Source organism: Hylobates moloch, unplaced genomic scaffold, assembly GCF_009828535.3.
Source record: "Hylobates moloch isolate HMO894 unplaced genomic scaffold, HMol_V3 SCAFFOLD_19, whole genome shotgun sequence".
NCBI lineage: Eukaryota > Metazoa > Chordata > Mammalia > Primates > Hylobatidae > Hylobates > Hylobates moloch.
The window spans coordinates 31,402,206-31,420,737 of record NW_026652294.1 but is presented as its reverse complement, the minus strand read 5'-3'; the positions used below and the strand labels follow the sequence as shown (position 1 = coordinate 31,420,737).

Here is an 18,532-nt window from a genome sequence, read left to right as displayed (position 1 = left end):
GCAGTTTTCCCGTTACCCAATAAAGGGGTCAGAGAGGTATCCTCTAGTGTGGTGCATGCTGACTCCAAAACACAGAGGTGCATCAGTGCTGTGCCTCTTTCTTCCTTGTAAGGATGCAGGATGCAATAATTTGTCCCTGGCTTGCCCTCAAACGCTGCACCCCTGAGAACGTCACTGATATGGCAGGCTCCAGAACTGCTGAGGGCTTCTCGCTCATCCTCTGACATGCATGGCCTTAACAAGGCCAGAGCACTTCCTTCTTCACCATGTCCAACTAGTATGACGTCATCAATGTTACATGGAATATAGATGATAAGCTACCTAAGGACTATTGTGACTGAGAACAGGAGAGTTCAAATAGCAAGAAGCAAGACCATTTACAGAGCTGTCCTTCCCATATAAATGTGAACTGCTTTTAATCCTCTTTACCACTGGGAATTGAAAAGAATGTTCACCAAGTCAATAATTGCACTATCAAGTGCCAGAGGTGCATTTATCGGTTCCAGTAAAGATACCACACCTAGCACAGCAGTGTGATCGGGGACACGACTTGGCTAAGTTTGTGCAGGACATCATTTACTTGAATCCACTGAGATTTAGCAGGAGCCATTCAGGTTAACTGAAGGGATGAAAGGGTAACCACTGCTTCATAAGTCTTTGAGGGCGAAATACCTCTGCAATTACACCTGGAATGCAGCATTGTTTCTGACTTACTGTCTTGGAAAGGTTTCAGTAGGGTGAGGAGTCTCAAAGGCTTCTACTTTGCTCTTCCTTACATATGGTACCAAAGGCCTAGGATCAATGTACAAGCTCTGCGCTCTGCTAGGTACAAACATCCCAAGTATGCATTGAGACCAGAGGAGTAACCACAGGACTTGGGTTGGGAATTCTGCTTATCATCTGATTTCCATAAGCCTGCACCCTAATGAGAGGGCCATGATGCTTCAGGGCTCCTGGAAACAGTGTCAGCTCAGATCCTGTATCAGCCCCTCAAAGACCTAGATAGTCCCTTTTCCGAAGTAAACTAGTTTTTTTGGTGTGTTTGTTGTTGTTGTTCAGATGGTCTTGCTGTGTTGCTCAGGCTGGAATTCAGTGGCGTGAACACAGGTCACTGCAGCCTTGACCTCCTGGGCTTAAGTGATTCTCTCACCTCAGCATCCAGAGTAGCTGGAACCACAGGCGCCTGCCACCACACCCAGCTAATCTTTTAATTTTTGTAAAGACAGTTTCTTGCTGCTGCCCAGGCTGGTCCCAAACTCCTGGGCTCAAACGATCCTCCTACCTCGGCTTCCCAAAGTGCAGGGATTACAAGCGTGACCCACCGACCCCAGCCAGAATCTTTTTTTTCTTTTTTTTTTGAGACAGAGTCTGGCTCTGTCGCTCAGGCTGGAGTGCAGTGGCTCGCTGCAACAAGGCCTGGGTTCAAGAGATTCTCATGCCTCAGCCTCCCGTGTAGCTGGGATTACAGGCACAAGCCACCACACCCGGCTAATTTTTGTATTTTTAGTAGCGACGGGGTTTTGCTATGTTGGCCAGACTGGTCTCAAACTCCTGTCCTCAAGTGATCCGCCCACCCCGGCCCTCCCAAAATGCTGGGAGTACAGGCGTGAGCCACTGCGCCCGGCCCAGTTACTTTTTAAAGTGGCTCTAGGTCCCTTTAGGGAAGGACTGGAGGAATATTTCTTGGTACATGCTCAGATGCTGGTATTGTAAGATCCTTCCCGAAAGGAACCAAGCCTCCTTGTCAATTAATGGGCTCTAGGTCTCAAAACTGACTCAGATTTAAACAGAATGATCATGATTTTCCACTGCAGCAAGTGACATTAGCCTTGTGATCACCAATTGTTGATTTCTTTCTGGTTATCAAACAATACTCTAGTCAGATGCCCCAAAGAACACCATGGTTCGACAGACATTGCCACAGATCTCTGTGGGTCCAGCGTTCCTGGTCGCCGCTCTAGCCTGGGGCAGAAGCAGAAATGCAGGAGGCACGCGTTTAAATCGGGACGCCCTCAATGTGAGGTGCGCAGGCCGAGGAGGAGTCTTCACTTTATGCTCTTGGGTTTGACTCTGTAATTGGTTCTAGGCCTGGAGGAGACGAGGAGGATAGGGGGAGAGGGGAATGAATGAAGACGCGCATCTCAAGCAGGGCAGCAAAAGCCTCCTCATTCAGAGTCGCGGCTCTAGCGGCCAGGGAGTCCCCGTGTGACTGGCATGTATGCAACTAGAGTCATCGGAACTGTCCCAAGGGTCACATTCCTTCAGCAAATGTTTACTGCGTACCCACCGGGTGCCCGTATCCCGCACTCTGCCCGCGCTGTGGGGCCCTGCCTAGCGCGCGCGCGCCTCCTCCAGGCCTCACCCACGCTCAGGACGGACGCGCGCTGGGCGGCTCTTCCTTGTCGGAGCGCCCCAGGGGTCGGGGAAGAGGACCGGGCAAGGGAGCCCTCGCGCCGGAGCTGCAACTGCAGCCGCCGCCCCGCCGCCCCTCCGGCTCCCACGGAGCAGAGACTCAGCTCCTTCTCTCGGGTCTTCCGGGACGCTACAGCGCCCAGGCCGTTCCTCGCCCGCGCACGCGCCGTTCCGCCACCTGACTGGCCCCCGGCGCCCCGGATTGGCCCAGGCCGTCCAACAGCGGCCCCGCCCAGAGAGAGGCCATTGGTCTTTGTCCATAGGGGCGGGGCACGGCGGAGATCTGCGGTATTCGGCCTTCGGAAAGAGCCCCCGGGCCGCAGCACGGACAGAGCCGAGCGCCGCAGCCATGAGCCGAATAGAGCCGGAGAGACCCGAGTATGACCGGAGAAGTCCAGGCCGGCCGGAAGAGGAGCCGAGCGCGGCCGGAAGGAACCGAGCCCGTCCAAAGGGAGCGGAGCGCAGCTGGGCGTGGGGCCCGGTGGACCCCGCGCCATGGCGGCCGAGGGGGCAGCTGTGGCCGGAGGCGGGGCTGTTGGCGGCTGCCTGGCCAAAGACGGCTTGCAGCAGTCTAAGTGCCCGGACGCTACCCCAAAACGGCGGCGCGCCTCGTCGCTGTCGCGTGACGCCGAGCGCCGAGCCTACCAATGGTGCCGGGAGTACTTGGGCGGGGCCTGGCGCCGAGTGCAGCCCGAGGAGCTGAGAGTTTACCCCGTGAGGTGGGAGGTCAGGGGTCAGCCTCTCCGGTGCGCGGATCGGGGTCAGGGGTCAGCCGCGGGGCCCTCAGGATGCTCCATGTTTTCGCCCCCCTCTTGCGCCCGCGCCTGGGCGGGGCGGGGCCGACCTGGCCGGGAGGGGGCCGGGGCCGCGGCAGGTAGGGCCGGCCGCCGGCTGAGCGCGCCTGGTGTGGGTCTGCAGCGGAGGCCTCAGCAACCTGCTCTTCCGCTGCTCGCTCCCGGATCACCTGCCCAGCGTTGGCGAGGAGCCCCGGGAGGTGCTGCTGCGGCTGTACGGAGCCATCCTGCAGGTGAGGGGGGTGTGAGCGCCGCAGCGCCAGTGGCTTTAGGGCCTGTCGCTTACGCGATGCGGGTAGTAGTGTTCCCATTGCGCAGTTGAGGACACCGAGGCTTAAGGTCTCAGTAACACCTCATTACACCGAAGCCTGGGCCTGTATTCCCAGCGCTTTGGGAGGCTGAGGCGAGAGGATCACTTGAGCACAGGAGTTCGAGACCAGCCTGGACAACATAGTGAGACCCCCATCTCTAAATAAAAATAGACCAACGCTAAAGCCTGTGCTCCAGAGCCTCCAGGCAATGGACCAGAAGTCCCAGCTCTGGTGGAAGGAAGGCGAGCCCTGATGTGTGTCCCTGTGCCACTTTGCCTTGGCCCCTTTGCTATCCATCGTTTTTCAGGGCGTGGACTCCCTGGTGCTGGAAAGCGTGATGTTCGCCATCCTTGCAGAGCGGTCGCTGGGGCCCCAGCTGTACGGAGTCTTTCCGGAGGGCCGGCTGGAACAGTACATCCCAGTACGAGCCCAGTCCTACCCTCTCCTCCCCAAGGCACCTCCACTCCCTAACCCTACCCCAGTGCCCAATGTCTGCCTTCACATCCCTCACCCCAAGTAGGGAATTTCCCCCAAAACCCTGACCTCCCCCCATTGCCCCAGCCCTTCCCCCTCCTGCCCCAGCCCCATCACCACCCTGATAGCTTCCTGGGTGCAGAGCCGGCCATTGAAAACTCAAGAGCTTCGAGAGCCAGTGTTGTCAGCAGCCATTGCCACGAAGATGGCGCAATTTCATGGCATGGAGATGCCTTTCACCAAGGAGCCCCACTGGCTGTTTGGGACCATGGAGCGGTGAGTCAGGAGCCTCCTCAGGGCTCCTGTACACCTGAGCTGAACCTCCGTGCCAGTGGGTGTGTCCGGGGCTCTATCCAGCCCTCCACTTGAGTGGATTTGATGTCATGGGCTGTCACAGAACAGGCTTTGAAATGCTTGCCAGAGGCCACATGCAGTGCCTCATGCCTGGAATCCCAGAACTTTGGGAGCCGAGGTGGATGAGGTGGGAGGATCACTTGAGCCCAGGAGGCGGAGGTTGCAGTGAGCTGAGATCATGCCATTGCACTTCAGCCTGGGTGAAAGAGCAAGACTCTGTCTCAAAAAAACAAACAAAAAAAGAAAATAAAAGAAATGATTGCCAAGGCCAGGCACGGTGGCTCATGCCTGTAATCCTAGCACTTTGGGAGGCTGAGGTGAGCAGATTGCCTGAGCTCAGGAGTTCAAGACCAGCCTGGACAACACGGTGAAACCCTGTCTCTATTAAAATAGAAAAAATTAGCCAGGCATGGCAGCATGCACCTGTAGTCCCAGCTACTCGGGAGGCTGAGGCAGGAGAATTGCTTGAACCCAGGAGGCAGAGGTTGCAGTGAACCGAGATCACGCCACTGCACTCCAGCCTGGGTGACAGAGCAAGACTCCATTTCAAAAGAAATGATTGCCAGACAAGTCACACAGTGATAGGAGCAGGGGTGCAGTAGTCTGGCCTGAGGGGTAGATAGGAGAGGGGTGGGAAAGAATAGCAGAGCCAGTGTATCCTATTCTTTGGGCTTCAGGTACCTAAAACAGATCCAGGACCTGCCCCCAACTGGCCTCCCTGAGATGAATCTGCTGGAGATGTACAGCCTGAAGGATGAGATGGGCAACCTCAGGTGAGGGCGGGCAGGACGAGTATTTACTGAGGGCTGGTGTCAGGGCCTGGCCTGTTAGGGTGGCTCTGATCTTCTAGTCACTCCTGCTCAGGACCCATGCTCCCATACCCCTGCAGGAAGTTACTAGAGTCTACCCCATCGCCAGTCGTCTTCTGCCACAATGACATCCAGGAAGGTAGGAGAAGGCATCTGAGTCTCCCAACCCAAGATAGAAGAGCCAGAGGGCTCTGGAGTGAGCAGAACCTCACCCCATTCCCCCAGGGAACATCTTGCTGCTCTCAGAGCCAGAAAATGCTGACAGCCTCATGCTGGTGGACTTCGAGTACAGCAGTTATAACTACAGGTGAGGCTGGAAAGATGGCTTCCCGTAGATCTGTTCCCATAAGGCGCTTGAGAACAGGCCAGCTGCCCAGGGCATTTGGGGACTGAATGTCCACGTTATTCTCCCAGGGGCTTTGACATTGGGAACCATTTTTGTGAGTGGGTTTATGATTATACTCACGAGGAATGGCCTTTCTACAAAGCAAGGCCCACAGACTACCCCACTCAAGGACAGCAGGTATGTGGGCCAGAGGCTGGGGAGCAGGACCCATCCTGTGAGGAAGGAGGGAGGTGGAGTCTGGAAGGAATGGCCGGAAAGGATGTTACCTGGGAAATACTCCACAGTCTCCCCAATTCCTGACTCTTGGCCATTGATCGTAGCTGCATTTTATTCGCCATTACCTGGCAGAGGCAAAGAAAGGTGAGACCCTCTCCCAAGAGGAGCAGAGAAAACTGGAAGAAGATTTGCTGGTAGAAGTCAGTCGGTGAGGAAGGAGGGGAGGGGCAGGGCGGGGTAGGTCAGAGCAGAGGAAAGAGGGATTGGGGAAGAGGCAGATTTATCAAGCTGCAGGGAAAGTGGCTGTGGAGAGTGGAGTTAGGACAGTGGGGGAGAAGTTAAAACTGTAGGGATTGGCCAACCTGGTCTAGCGGTGCTAGATGTGCTCTTGAATGCTCCTACTTTTCCTGCCCTCCCCCCAGATATGCTCTGGCATCCCATTTCTTCTGGGGTCTGTGGTCCATCCTCCAGGCATCCATGTCCACCATAGAATTTGGTTACTTGGTAAGTGACCCTGGGGATGGGAATGCTAGCTGGGGGGCTGGGGAGCAGCAGCAGCCACACTCTTCTGGGAGGCCTGGGGAGTCCCGGGTGGCTGTGGGCAGCCTGAGGTGGATGTAGAATACTGGTCCCACGTCTTCTCACCACTGTGTGGGGTGGGTTTCCTTCCCTAGGACTATGCCCAGTCTCGGTTCCAGTTCTACTTCCAGCAGAAGGGGCAGCTGACCAGTGTCCACTCCTCATCCTGACTCTCCACCCTCCCACTCCTTGGATTTCTCCTGGAGCCTCCAGGGCAGGACCTTGGAGGGAGGAACAACGAGCAGAAGGCCCTGGGGACTGGGCTGAGCCCCCACGTGAAACTGAAGTTCAGGAGACCGGCCTCTCCCTGAGTTTGAGTAGGGCCCCATGGCTGGCAGGCCAGAGCCCCGTGCTGTGTATGTAACACAATAAACAAGCTTCTTCTTCGCACCCTGTGCTGGCCCTGCTGAGCAGCAGCAGAAAGTACCCAACCGAGCGGTACACACAAAGGGACTCTTCAGTACTCTGAGATTGAAAGTGGTTAGGGTTCATGCTGCCAATTGGGGTCCCCCATCCCTCCCCACTCCCCTGGCTCCAGCTTAGAATAATAAATACTAGGACTTGGGGAGGAGAAGGAGAGTGATGGGGGTATGAAGACGACCCTGAGGTGGGGGTGCCGCCTGGAGCACCAGCGATCCCAGAACAGGCAGCATATGACACATCGGTGACCTTTTCCCTACATTTGGCTATTTTTAGCTCTAATGCCACCATCCTCACGAGACTGGGGCCCCCCAAGCTCCCAGACCTTTGAGCAACCTTCACTGCGCAGAAACCCAGCGCGTCCTGCAATTCCCACCGCGGAAGGTGGGTGGGTTCTGATTCCCGCCCCACGTTTTTCCCGACCGGGATTTGGGAGTAGGTGTCAGGTTCCTGGTGAGGGCGGGGCGGAGGTGGCTGGGCCTGAAGGACGTGGGGACACGGGCCAGAGTGGCTGGCCCCACGCACGGACAGGAGCGAACCTGAGCTGTGAGTAGGGGCCGGCGCAGGACGGCCCGCGGGGTTCTGGGCCCCCAGCCCTGCACAGGGGCAAGGAGGGCGCTGGGTCCCGCGCGGTCGGGTGGGGAAGGGCGGGCTCCAGAACCCTGCCTCTGTCCAGGCCGGCTCCTCTTCCGGGACTCCTCTCTCCCCTGCCCGCTCCCTCGCTGACGCCCCCCAACTCTAGGCTGCCCTTCACCGTCCTTGGGGCTCCCGGAGCTTTCAAGGCCCAGACCCCCTGCACCACAGTGGCTGTGCCCACCCGAAAGGCTGGCGCGAGGATTTGGCGGCGGTTGGCCTGGCGGGGGGCGCGGGCCGGAGGCAGCCGCTAGTCGCGGGGTGGGGGGCGCGTGGGGTCGCGGACTGGCTGGGGGCGTCTCGGCGCGGCTGGCGGCGGGGCCGGCCTAAGCGCGCCCGCGCACCCATCTGCCCCCATCCTAGGTGCCGACCAACCCCCAGGATGGCGGAAGCTCACCAGGCCGTGGCCTTCCAGTTCACGGTGACCCCAGATGGGGTCGACTTCCGGCTCAGTCGGGAGGCCCTGAAACACGTCTACCTGTCTGGGATCAACTCCTGGAAGAAACGCCTGATCCGCATCAAGGTGCGCACAGGTGCTTCTCCCAGCAGGTGCAGAACGGAGCTCTCAGAGCCGCTGTCAGCTGTTAACCGCTTTGTTAGGGTCCCTCACTGCCTCCTTGGCTGGCACTTCTGCCCGGTGCAGGTTGTGGAAGTACAGACACCAGAGGGGTGCACAGGATGTGGTCTGACACAGGGAGCTGTGGGTGTGGAGGAGAAGCACAACAGGGCGTCAGGAAAGCCTTACAGGCCAAGACCAGGAGCCAGTTCCCAAGACTTCACAGGCAGGCTAACCTCACGCCCTCCGGCTCCATAAAGGCGCCTGTTTCTGTCCACAGAATGGCATCCTCAGGGGCGTGTACCCTGGCAGCCCCACCAGCTGGCTGGTTGTCATCATGGCAACAGTGGGTTCCTCCTTCTGCAACGTGGATGTCTCCTTGGGGCTGGTCAGTTGCATCCAGAGATGCCTCCCTCAGGGGTAAGGAGTGAAACTGGAGGGGCACAGGTGTCACCAGGGAGGGCTGGGCCCAGCTCCCAAGGCTGAGGTTCCTGAGCTGGGCAGATACAGGACAGTAGCCATTGGCAGTCACGGGGCAGCCCTCCCCTATGACAACCATTGTCTTAGCCCTATATCAGCTCTTATTTGATTCAGTCAGACATGAGTGTGCCCAGGGAGGTTCTTCCCCTTGGTGTCTTCCCCAGAGACAGTTCACAGCCACCCAAGGCTGGCCTCAAGAGGACCCTCTGCAGCCCTTGCTCCCTCTCCAATAGGTGTGGCCCCTACCAGACCCCGCAGACCCGGGCACTTCTCAGCATGACCATCTTCTCCACGGGCGTCTGGGTGACGGGCATCTTCTTCTTCCGCCAAACCCTGAAGCTGCTTCTCTCCTACCATGGGTGGATGTTCGAGATGCATGGCAAGACCAGCAACTTGACCAGGATCTGGGCTGTGAGCAGCAGCCAGTGCAGGGGTTCAGGCACCTGGGTTGAGACTCTTTGGACTCCTTTGGGGTTCTGAGCTAGAGGGGAGAGGCAGACAGGGCACTGTGCCTGGTGTGTGGTTTGTCCTGGAGGGGCTGGGATGGCTCAGGGTCTCAGGGAGTGGCTGGTTGGTTTCCATTCTTTCCACTGGCTCCCACCCCAGCACTCTGCTTTGTACCCCCAGATGTGTATCCGCCTTCTATCCAGCCGGCACCCTATGCTCTACAGCTTCCAGACATCTCTGCCCAAGCTTCCTGTGCCCAGGGTGTCAGCCACAATTCAGCGGGTGAGGGCCTCGCTTGGGCATCCCAGTGTGGGCAGGGGAGGCTGGATTCAGGAGATGTTTCCAAATATAAGGTCTGTGCAAAGAGTGGCCTTTAGGGCTTGAGAATGGGCTGGGTGAGGAGGGAGAGGTGGGAAGAGGATTAAGATAGAGGCAGCCCTCGCCATCCGGACCCACGGTGATGATAACTGGCTGGACAGTACTTAGAGTCTGTGCGCCCCTTGTTGGATGAGGAGGAGTATTACCGCATGGAGATGCTGGCCAAAGAATTCCAGGACAAGACTGCCCCCAGGCTGCAGAAATACCTGGTGCTCAAGTCATGGTGGGCAAGTAACTATGTAAGTTTGTGCCCATGGGCTCATTGTCACCTGCTGTGTGTCCTGGCTGCCCCTGCCCCAGCTCTAAGCTTCCACCTGCCCACAGGTGAGTGACTGGTGGGAAGAGTACGTCTACCTTCGAGGCAGGAGCCCTCTCATGGTGAACAGCAACTATTATGTCATGGTATGAACTGGAGCCCCCAGGCCCCCGCGTGTGCTCAGCTCTGTCCCAGCTCCAAGGCAAAAGACCTGGAGGACAGCCCGGGGCTCTAGTAGCAGCTTCCGTGGGCAAGTGGGGGTTATGGAGTGAGGCCTGAGGGAAAGGGAAGAGGGAGAGGAGATCCTAGAAGAGTCCAGAAGCAGCTTAGGGGCAGTGAGGACCCTGAGGATGAGGAGAGTGGAGACCCCCAGCCTGCCACCGCCTCTCTGAGTCCCGGGGTCACCGCCCCTGCCCAGCTCAGGCTCTGTCACTTCTTTCCTTGGTTTCCTCACTGGCCTCCTGGCCATGGGTTCCCAGCTGTCCTGACACCATGACCAGGGAGTTGTCTAGAACATGTCTTGCTTTGTGTCCCTCTGCAGAGCCGGACAGCAGAATGAAGGCAGTCTGCCTCTGCCCCACGTAACTGGCCCCTCTGAGTCTCTGAGTCTCCCAGCCACCTGGGCTGTATAGCACGCCTCTTCTCTCCTTTCCCACTGTCCAAAGCACACTTGACCTGCCAGAGTCTACTGGGATTCTCCTGCATAAGCTGTCCTTCCAGGAACTTACACACAACTTGTCCATACCAGAGGTTTTAAACTGCTTTTTAGTGGTAGAACCCCTTTATCAAAGCAAAAGAAGTAGAATACAAGCACATAAAATAGCTTATAAAAAGGCAGCTCAGGCCAGGTGCAGTGGCTCATGCCTGTAATCCCAGCACTTTGAGAGGCCGAGGCAGGTGGATCACAAGGTCAGGAGATCGAGACCATCCTAACACGGTGAAACTCCGTCTCTACCAAAAATACAAAAAATTAGCTGCGTGTGGTGGCAGGTGCCTGTAGTCCCAGCTACTCCGAAGGCTGAGGCAGGAGAATGGTGTGAACCCGGGAGGCGGAGCTTGCAGTGAGCCGAGATCGCACCACTGCACTCCAGCCTGGGCGACAGAGTGAGACTCTGTCTCAAAAAAATAAATAAGTAATTAAAAATAAAAATAAATAAATAAATAAAAAGCTCAGAGCCAGGCGTGGTGGTGCATGACTCTAATCCCTGCAACTCAGGAGGCTGAGGCAGAAGGATCACTTAGGGCCAGGAATTTGAGGCTGCAGTGAGCCAGGCTTGTCCTGCTGCACTCCAGCCTGGGCAACAGAGCAAGACCCTAACTCTAAAAAATAAAGAATAAAGCAGCTCAGGCTGAAGCTGGAGCAGAGGGTTACTGTGATCAGTTGTACATTTCTGGAGGTTCACCCCGGCAGCACGTGCAGGATGTACTGGAAGAGGGAGACAGAACACCTCAGGCCCCCGAATAGATTGGTCCTTGGGTCAGCAAGACCCAGGTGACACCCAGACAGAGGCCCCCACCCCGCGGGCTCTGTTTCTCTGTAGGACCTTGTGCTCATCAAGAATACAGACGTGCAGGCAGCCCGCCTGGGAAACATCATCCACGCCATGATCATGTATCGCCGTAAACTGGACCGTGAAGAAATCAAGCCTGTGAGTTGCCTCAGGGTTGAAGGTGGGATGGGAGAGGAGACCTAAGTCTGAGCCATGCTGGGCCTTCCCTCAGGTGATGGCACTGGGCATAGTGCCCATGTGCTCCTACCAGATGGAGAGGATGTTCAACACCACTCGGATCCCGGGCAAGGACACAGGTAACTGAGCCCCCTCCCTGCTAGCTGTGGGCCATCTGGCTGGCTCGCTGCCCTCCTGCCTGCTCATCACCAAGCATCCCCAGTGTCTCAGGGTCCTGAAACTGAACAGTAGTCAATTGTGACAGATACTAGACATCTATTATTTACAGGCGTGATGCTGGTGCAGGGACCCCATGGGGCCCAGAGCAGAGCCCCTCCCCTCCAGGGCTCACTGTGCGTGGTGAAGGGAGTCCTGCTGCAGCCCAAAGTGTAGGACAGACCCGGCGCCGCCATGGAGCCGGCAGAGGAGGGGAGGGGCGCACCCAGGGGTCTGGCAGAGGCAGCAGCCTTCCCTGCTTCTGACACTGTATCCTTAGGTGGTTTGCACAACCTCCTAGTGTGTCGTTTCCTCTTCTGTGAAATACTTTATAGGATTGTTGTTGGTGTTACATGAGAGATAGCGGAAGCACCCAGCACAGGGCCTGGTTTAGGACACACGGATCCCATCCAGGGGGCAGGAAGGCCCAGGCAGAGGCCGAGCAAAGCAGGGTCTGCAGGGGTCACCTAGTTCATAGGAGGTGGGCCCTTCCCAGGATGTAGCTGGGGGCCCCGCCTCAGCTTGCCCGTGGCCTCTGTCACAGATGTGCTACAGCACCTCTCGGACAGCCGGCACGTGGCTGTCTACCACAAGGGACGCTTCTTCAAGCTGTGGCTCTATGAGGGCTCCCGTCTGCTCAAGCCTCAGGATCTGGAGATGCAGTTCCAGAGGATCCTGGATGACCCCTCCCCACCTCAGCCTGGGGAGGAGAAGCTGGCAGCCCTCACTGCAGGAGGAAGGTATTGGCCTGTGGGGAGGGACTGTCCTCACCCTGAGTTCAGGACTCCGTGAGGAGAGGAGCATGGCCCTGCCTGCCACCCTGGAACTGGAGGCTGGAGGCACAACTAGGCGAGGGGCATTGGTGGTCATGGCAGCAGGACAGCCAGCATAACCTACCTCTGATGGGTGGCAGCCAGGTGAAGTGTGCAGAGGGTGGGGACACCCTCCAAAATAGCCTGGCAACCCCACCTCCAGGCCCAGCCTGGCACACACCCCCCCCCCCCCCAGGCCCAGCCTGGCACGCACACCCCCACCTCCAGGCCCAGCCTGGCACGCACACCCCCACCTCCAGGCCCAGCCTGGCACGCACACCCCCACCTCCAGGCCCAGCCTGGCACGCACACCCCCACCTCCAGGCCCAGCCTGGCACCCCCACATCTCCAGGTCTAGCGTGGTACCCCCCAATCTCCAGGTCCAGCCTGGCACCCCACCCCCATCTCCAAGTCCAGCCAGGCCCTCAGAGGCACCCTTATCCCAAGTCCACATGCCCACTGCTTACCCTGCCCCATGCTACAGGGTGGAGTGGGCGCAGGCACGCCAGGCCTTCTTTAGCTCTGGAAAGAATAAGGCTTCCTTGGAGGCCATCGAGCGTGCTGCTTTCTTCGTGGCCCTGGATGAGGAATCCTACTGCTATGACCCCGAAGATGAGGCCAGCCTCAGCCTCTATGGCAAGGCCCTGCTACATGGCAACTGCTACAACAGGTACGGCAGCCCCAGCCCCACAGGTCATAGCTGAAGGTTAAAAGTTAGGGTTATGGTTAGAGAATTAAAGACAAAAGAAGGTAGGGTTATGAGCTGGGTGGGGTGGCACACACCTGTGATCCTAGCACTCTGGGAGGCCAAGGCAGGTGGATCACTTGAGTGCAGGAGCTCAAGACCAGCCTGGGCAACGTAGCGAGACCCCTTCTTAAAAGTAGTTAGGATTGTGATTAGTGGTTAGGTAGGGATAGTGGCTAGGGTTAAAGGCTAGGGTTTGGGTTAGGGAATAGGGTTAGAAGCCCGGCATGGTGGCAGGCACCTGTAATCCCAGCTAGTCAGAAGGCTGAGGCAGGAGAATCCCTTGAATCCAGGAGGTTACAGGAAGCCAGGATCACACCACTGCACTCCAGCCTGGGCAACAGAGCAAGACTCCATCTCAATTTAAAAAAAGAGAGAGAGAAAAAGAGAAAGAGAATAGGGTTAGTAATTAGGGTTAAAGGTTGGGGTTGCAGATCAGGCTCCTCTGGACATTCCCAGCTTTGGTTCTTCATGTGTCTACTCTTTCTGCAGGTGGTTTGACAAATCCTTCACTCTCATTTCCTTCAAGAATGGCCAGTTGGGTCTCAATGCAGAGCATGCGTGGGCAGACGCTCCCATCATTGGGCACCTCTGGGAGGTAATAGCCTTGCAGAGGGAACCTGCAGGGCAGGCTGTAGGGGATGAGGCCGGCCTCTCAGTCTCATCCTCTCCCTGTAGTTTGTCCTGGGCACAGACAGCTTCCACCTGGGCTACACGGAGACTGGGCACTGCCTGGGCAAACCGAACCCTGCGCTTGCACCTCCTATGCGGCTGCAGTGGGACATTCCAAAACAGGTGGGTTGGAAGCTCCCAGAGCAGGTGTGAGACCACAAAGCAGCAGGTGGGTACAACCCCAAGGCCTGAGCCTCCTCCCCTGCTGGCCCCACTGCCTGGCCCAGCCCTCAGGAAGGCACAGGGCCCATCTCAGGATACCCATAGAGTCCAAACTGGCTTCAGGGAGGACAGAGACCACCCACCACCCCTGGGGCCATCTGTGTTTAGAGAAAGCCATGAGATGGAGGAGGCACTCACAGGCCCCTGGAGCATTTTCAGCACTTCCCTCTTCCCCCCAAAGCTCAGCCCGGCCTCTGGGGGCTGATTCTCCCTCAGATTGTCTTTTGCGTACCCTCCTCCTGAAGATGTCTTGGCCGGCTGTGCCCTTTCTCCACCAGCTAAACGTCATGCCTCCTAGACGTGACCCAGAGTCCTGCTTGGAGAGCCCTACCCTCAGCTGACCCTTCCCATGTCTTGGCAGTGCCAGGCGGTCATCGAGAGTTCCTACCAGGTGGCCAAGGCACTGGCAGACGACGTGGAGTTGTACTGCTTCCAGTTCCTGCCCTTTGGCAAAGGCCTCATCAAGAAGTGCCGGACCAGCCCTGATGCCTTTGTGCAGATTGCGCTGCAGCTGGCTCACTTCCGGGTAGGAGCCCCGCCTCCCACTGCTGAGAGGGCAGGGTGGTTCCGGGGTCCACCTGCCAGATTCACCCCTCTGTATATCCCAGGACAGGGGGAAGTTCTGCCTGACCTATGAGGCCTCAATGACCAGAATGTTCCGGGAGGGACGGACTGAGACTGTGCGTTCCTGTACCAGCGAGTCTACAGCCTTTGTGCAGGCCATGATGGAGGGGTCCCACACGGTGAGTGTCCTCTGCCCACGTGGGGGTCACAGTCGTCGGGTGAGGTGCCCCCTCTGCCTCCTGTCTGCCTGGAGGGCCAGGGCTACCCTTCACCCCTTTACTTCTGCCCCGCAGAAAGCAGACCTGCGAGATCTCTTCCAGAAAGCTGCCAAGAAGCACCAGAATATGTACCGCCTGGCCATGACCGGGGCGGGGATCGACAGGCACCTCTTCTGCCTTTACTTGGTCTCCAAGTACTTAGGAGTCAGCTCTCCTTTCCTCGCTGAGGTCAGCAGTGTTGTTGGGTGTGTCCTTTGTCCCACTGCCCTCCTACATGCAGGGCTTGGGCCATCTCATGATGGGGCACGGCCTGTTTTCTGTCTGGCTCGCTCCCCTGAAGCTCCCTGGAGGGCTGGGCCAGCTTTCCCGCCCACACCCCACCTGGGCCTGCAGTCCTGGGACTGAGCAGGAGCAACATCCTCTTCGTGGCGTTGGTGTTCTTGTGACAGGGAACAGACAAATATATGATCTGTCAGGTGGTGACAGCACTACTGAGACTAGTGAGGCTACGTGGGGGAGAGGCAGAGCAGAGGGAGGGCTGGGCAGCTCACACAAGCCTTATGTGGCATGATGCGTAGGGGACCACGGGGTGGTGGCCAGGGAGCTCCTGCACCCTCAGCAGAACCGTGCCTGGCTCAGAGCAGGTTGCAGGCACCACGTGTCGGACAGGTGCTTTGGGTGTGTGGCCTCTGACCAGCTGCGGCCTCCGTTGCAGGTGCTCTCGGAACCCTGGCGTCTCTCCACCAGCCAGATCCCCCAATCCCAGATCCGCATGTTCGACCCAGAGCAGCACCCCAATCACCTGGGCGCTGGAGGTGGCTTTGGCCCTGTGAGTGCTCCTGAAGGGGGTGGGTGGGCAGCACCAGGGCCCTGAGGGTTTCAGTGGCGAGTGCAGGCCCTGAGGTCAGATGAGAGGCAGGAGCACCTTGCTTAGAGGAGCGCATAACCCCAGACCTGCATGGAAGCAGAATGTTAGCTATGGACTCAGGCAGCCAAGCACCTGGGACCCACCCATCCCAAATACCTCCCTGCTGGAGCATGACCGTGCCTGGGGCTGGTTTCCAGGGAACTGGGCAGTGCACCGGGTACTTCTGAAGTCTGCTTATCCAAAAGAGTGCAGCTGTCTCTCACAGAAACCTTCACGTGGGCTAGCTTGTCAGAAGGCTGGAGAACCCTCTGGAGAGAGACGGAGTGATCTAGAGGATAAGGCCCCTGAGGGAAACTGGGAGGTCCTAGATCCCTTGGCGGGGTCTGGGCAGCATTCTTTGGTTTTCACGGTTTCCTGGGTGTGGTCCTCAGGAAGAATGCAGTGTCTCGGGCTGGGGCCCTTCCTGCAACTCTTGTGGGAAGATCAAGTACAATATCAGCTTGGCTTTCAGATCTTCAGGGTTTGATTTATGCCTTCTTCACCCTTCGTGTTGCCCTCAGGTAGCAGATGATGGCTATGGGGTTTCCTACATGATCGCGGGCGAGAATACGATCTTCTTCCACATCTCCAGCAAGTTCTCAAGCTCAGAGACGGTGAGTCTCCTGCCACAGCTCAGGCCTGAGGAAGGGGTGCCACCTGGGGCTGCCCAGGAACACAGGTGTCTTTGGCCGGGGAGGCACCCTTGCTTGTGGGAACAGAGGGGTGGGTGCATATCTGAAAGTGCATCTGAACTCGGCTCCCACAGAACGCCCAGCGCTTTGGAAACCACATCCGCCAAGCCCTGCTGGACATCGCTGATCTTTTCCAAGTTCCCAAGGCCGACAGCTGAAGGTTGGAGAAATGCCAGCTGCCCTTTCGTCCCCACACTGTGGAGGAAGGGACCTGTGGCAGCTCACAGGCATGAGGGGTGGCCGTGCACAGGTGCCCAGGCTCCAAGGACAGCTCTGGCAGCAGGTCCTCACTGGGCAGATGCTGCTCCCTGAGGGCCCAGGTGGTGGAGGTGGGGTTGGAGCAGGAAGGGAATTTTGTTTTTTTTTTCTTGATAGATACTAATAAAAATAAGGCTGTGTAATTTTCTCTCAGCCCTTAGGTACCTGTGTTTTGTTTGGGAACTAGGAGGCCCTTCCCCTCCCCCAGCTCAGACCACAGAGGTGGCAAGAGAAGGGCTGAAGCTGGAAGACTGTTCATGAGGGACTTGTGTGACCTGCTTTGAAATGTGTGACTCTGCTGAGTGACGTAGGCTCTGAGATAGCTGTCCACGCCCACGTGTTTGCTTGGAATAAATTCTTGCCTCAGAACTTTCACCTGTTCCCTGGGGCCATTTCTGTTTGTCTGTCTGCTGGAGAGTGAGCCCACCTCCTCCCATGCAGGGGCATGTGTGAGGCACCCCTCCTGGCTGAGGCACAACCCTGCAGGGGCCCCGCAGCTTCTTCTCAGCATGGAAAGGGGCTGCAGGCCCAGGCCTGAAGTCTTGGGGCTCCAGGTGGTCATGTCTGTGAGAGGCCACACAGGATGATCTGTAGCAACAGATACTCCTTCACTGAGGTTGGCTCGGCTGCTAAACTCATGTTAAGAGTAAATACAAAATAATTATTCTTTTTTTTTTTGAGGTGGAGTTTCGCTCTTGTTGCCCAGGCTGGAGTGCGGTGGCATGATCTCAACTCACTACAACCTCTGCCTCCTGGGTTCAAGCGATTCTCATGCCTCAGCTTCGTGAGTAGCTGGGACTACAGGCGCCTGCCACCATGCCCAGCTAATTTTTGTATTTTTAGTAGAGGCAGGGTTTCACCATGTTGGCCAGGCTGGTCTCAAACTCCTGACCTCAGGTGATCCACCTGCCTCAGCCTTCCAACGTGCAGGGATTATAGGTGTGAGCCACCGCGCCCGGCCATAAAAAATAATTTTCACAAAAAGTATAACTAGGCCCTCAATTACTGCTGCATGCTTGAATGAATCTAGATCTTGGGTGCTAAGAACCCAGAAGTGAATTAGATTCAGTTCTGGACCTTCATTTAGGAACCAGTGTCTTCATCTGTTTTTGTTTTTTTCTTTTTTTTTTCCATGAGATGGGGTCTCACTATGTTGCCCAAGCTGGTCTCGAACTCCTGAGTTTAAGTGATCCTCCCACCTCGACTTTCCAAAGTGCTAGGATTTCAGGCGTGAGCCACCGTGCCTAGCCAGGAACTAGTGTCTGTTGAACACCCACCATAGACTTGGCCCTGTGCTGGGGATTCAGTGGTAAACAAGGTCCTATTCCTGCTCATGTCAAATTCACTGCTGGGTGAGGCAGGTGTGATCAGGGGACAGAGCAGCTAGCAGGAAACCAGGAGGCTTTTGGAATAGTCCACTTACCAAGTACAGGCATGGGTTCCTTAATGAAGGGGATACATTCTGAGAAGTGCATTGTTAGGCGATTTTGTTGTGCAAACATTCTAGAGTGCATTTACACAAACATAGATGGTGCAGCCTACCACAGACCTGGGCTATGCCGCTTACCCTGTTGCATTTACACAAACGTAGATGGTGCAGCCTACCACAGACCTGGGGATGCCGCTTAACCTGTTGCATTTACACAAACGTAGATGGTGCGGCCTACCACAGACCTGGGCTATGCCGCTTGCCCTGCTGCATTTACACAAACGTAGATGGTGCAGCCTACCACAGACCTGGGCTATGCCGCTTAACCTGTTGCATTTACACAAACGTAGATGGTGCGGCCTACCACAGACCTGGGCTATGCCGCTTACCCTGTTGCATTTACACAAACGTAGATGGTGCAGCCTACCACAGACCTGGGCTATGCCGCTTACCCTGTTGCATTTAACACAAACGTAGATGGTGCAGCCTACCACAGACCTGGGCTATGCCACTTAACCTGTTGCATTTACACAAACGTAGATGGTGCAGCCTACCACAGACCTGGGCTATGCCCCTTACCCTGTTGCATTTAACACAAACGTAGATGGTGCAGCCTACCACAGACCTGGGCTATGCCGCTTACCCTGTTGTTCCTAGGCCACATG

At 57.0% G+C, this 18,532-nt stretch overlaps 2 protein-coding genes across 5 annotated transcripts; both read left to right on the top strand.

Moving 5' to 3' along the window:
- Window positions 1-2,752: 2,752 nt before the first annotated feature.
- On the top strand, window positions 2,753-6,685 carry CHKB (choline kinase beta). Of its 3 annotated transcripts, XM_032139237.2 has the most exons (11): window positions 2,755-3,131; window positions 3,331-3,439; window positions 3,825-3,938; window positions 4,134-4,267; window positions 5,023-5,118; window positions 5,235-5,293; window positions 5,380-5,461; window positions 5,569-5,677; window positions 5,821-5,924; window positions 6,139-6,220; window positions 6,391-6,685. In XM_032139237.2, exons 1-11 carry the CDS (start codon window positions 2,908-2,910, stop codon window positions 6,463-6,465), a joined length of 1,188 nt encoding a protein of 395 aa, XP_031995128.1. In that variant the 5' UTR covers window positions 2,755-2,907; the 3' UTR covers window positions 6,466-6,685. The 3 variants fall into 3 exon arrangements, with proteins under 3 accessions (XP_031995129.1, XP_031995127.1, XP_031995128.1); XM_032139236.2 differs by lacking the exon at window positions 5,821-5,924 and having other exon boundaries at window positions 2,754-3,131; XM_032139238.2 differs by lacking the exons at window positions 5,569-5,677; window positions 5,821-5,924 and having other exon boundaries at window positions 2,753-3,131.
- Window positions 6,686-7,009: 324 nt separating this feature from the next.
- CPT1B (carnitine palmitoyltransferase 1B) lies at window positions 7,010-16,813 on the top strand. 2 transcript variants are annotated; one of them, XM_032139205.2, is made up of 20 exons: window positions 7,010-7,099; window positions 7,712-7,871; window positions 8,185-8,324; window positions 8,618-8,795; window positions 9,012-9,113; window positions 9,311-9,448; window positions 9,534-9,611; window positions 11,007-11,114; window positions 11,188-11,272; window positions 11,893-12,088; window positions 12,645-12,830; window positions 13,398-13,503; window positions 13,584-13,700; window positions 14,161-14,325; window positions 14,408-14,542; window positions 14,657-14,809; window positions 15,297-15,410; window positions 16,010-16,102; window positions 16,255-16,340; window positions 16,593-16,813. In XM_032139205.2, exons 2-19 carry the CDS (start codon window positions 7,731-7,733, stop codon window positions 16,336-16,338), a joined length of 2,319 nt encoding a protein of 772 aa, XP_031995096.1. In that variant the 5' UTR covers window positions 7,010-7,099; window positions 7,712-7,730; the 3' UTR covers window positions 16,339-16,340; window positions 16,593-16,813. The 2 variants fall into 2 exon arrangements, with proteins under 2 accessions (XP_031995096.1, XP_058286970.1); XM_058430987.1 differs by lacking the exon at window positions 7,010-7,099 and adding an exon at window positions 7,219-7,261.
- Window positions 16,814-18,532: the final 1,719 nt, after the last annotated feature.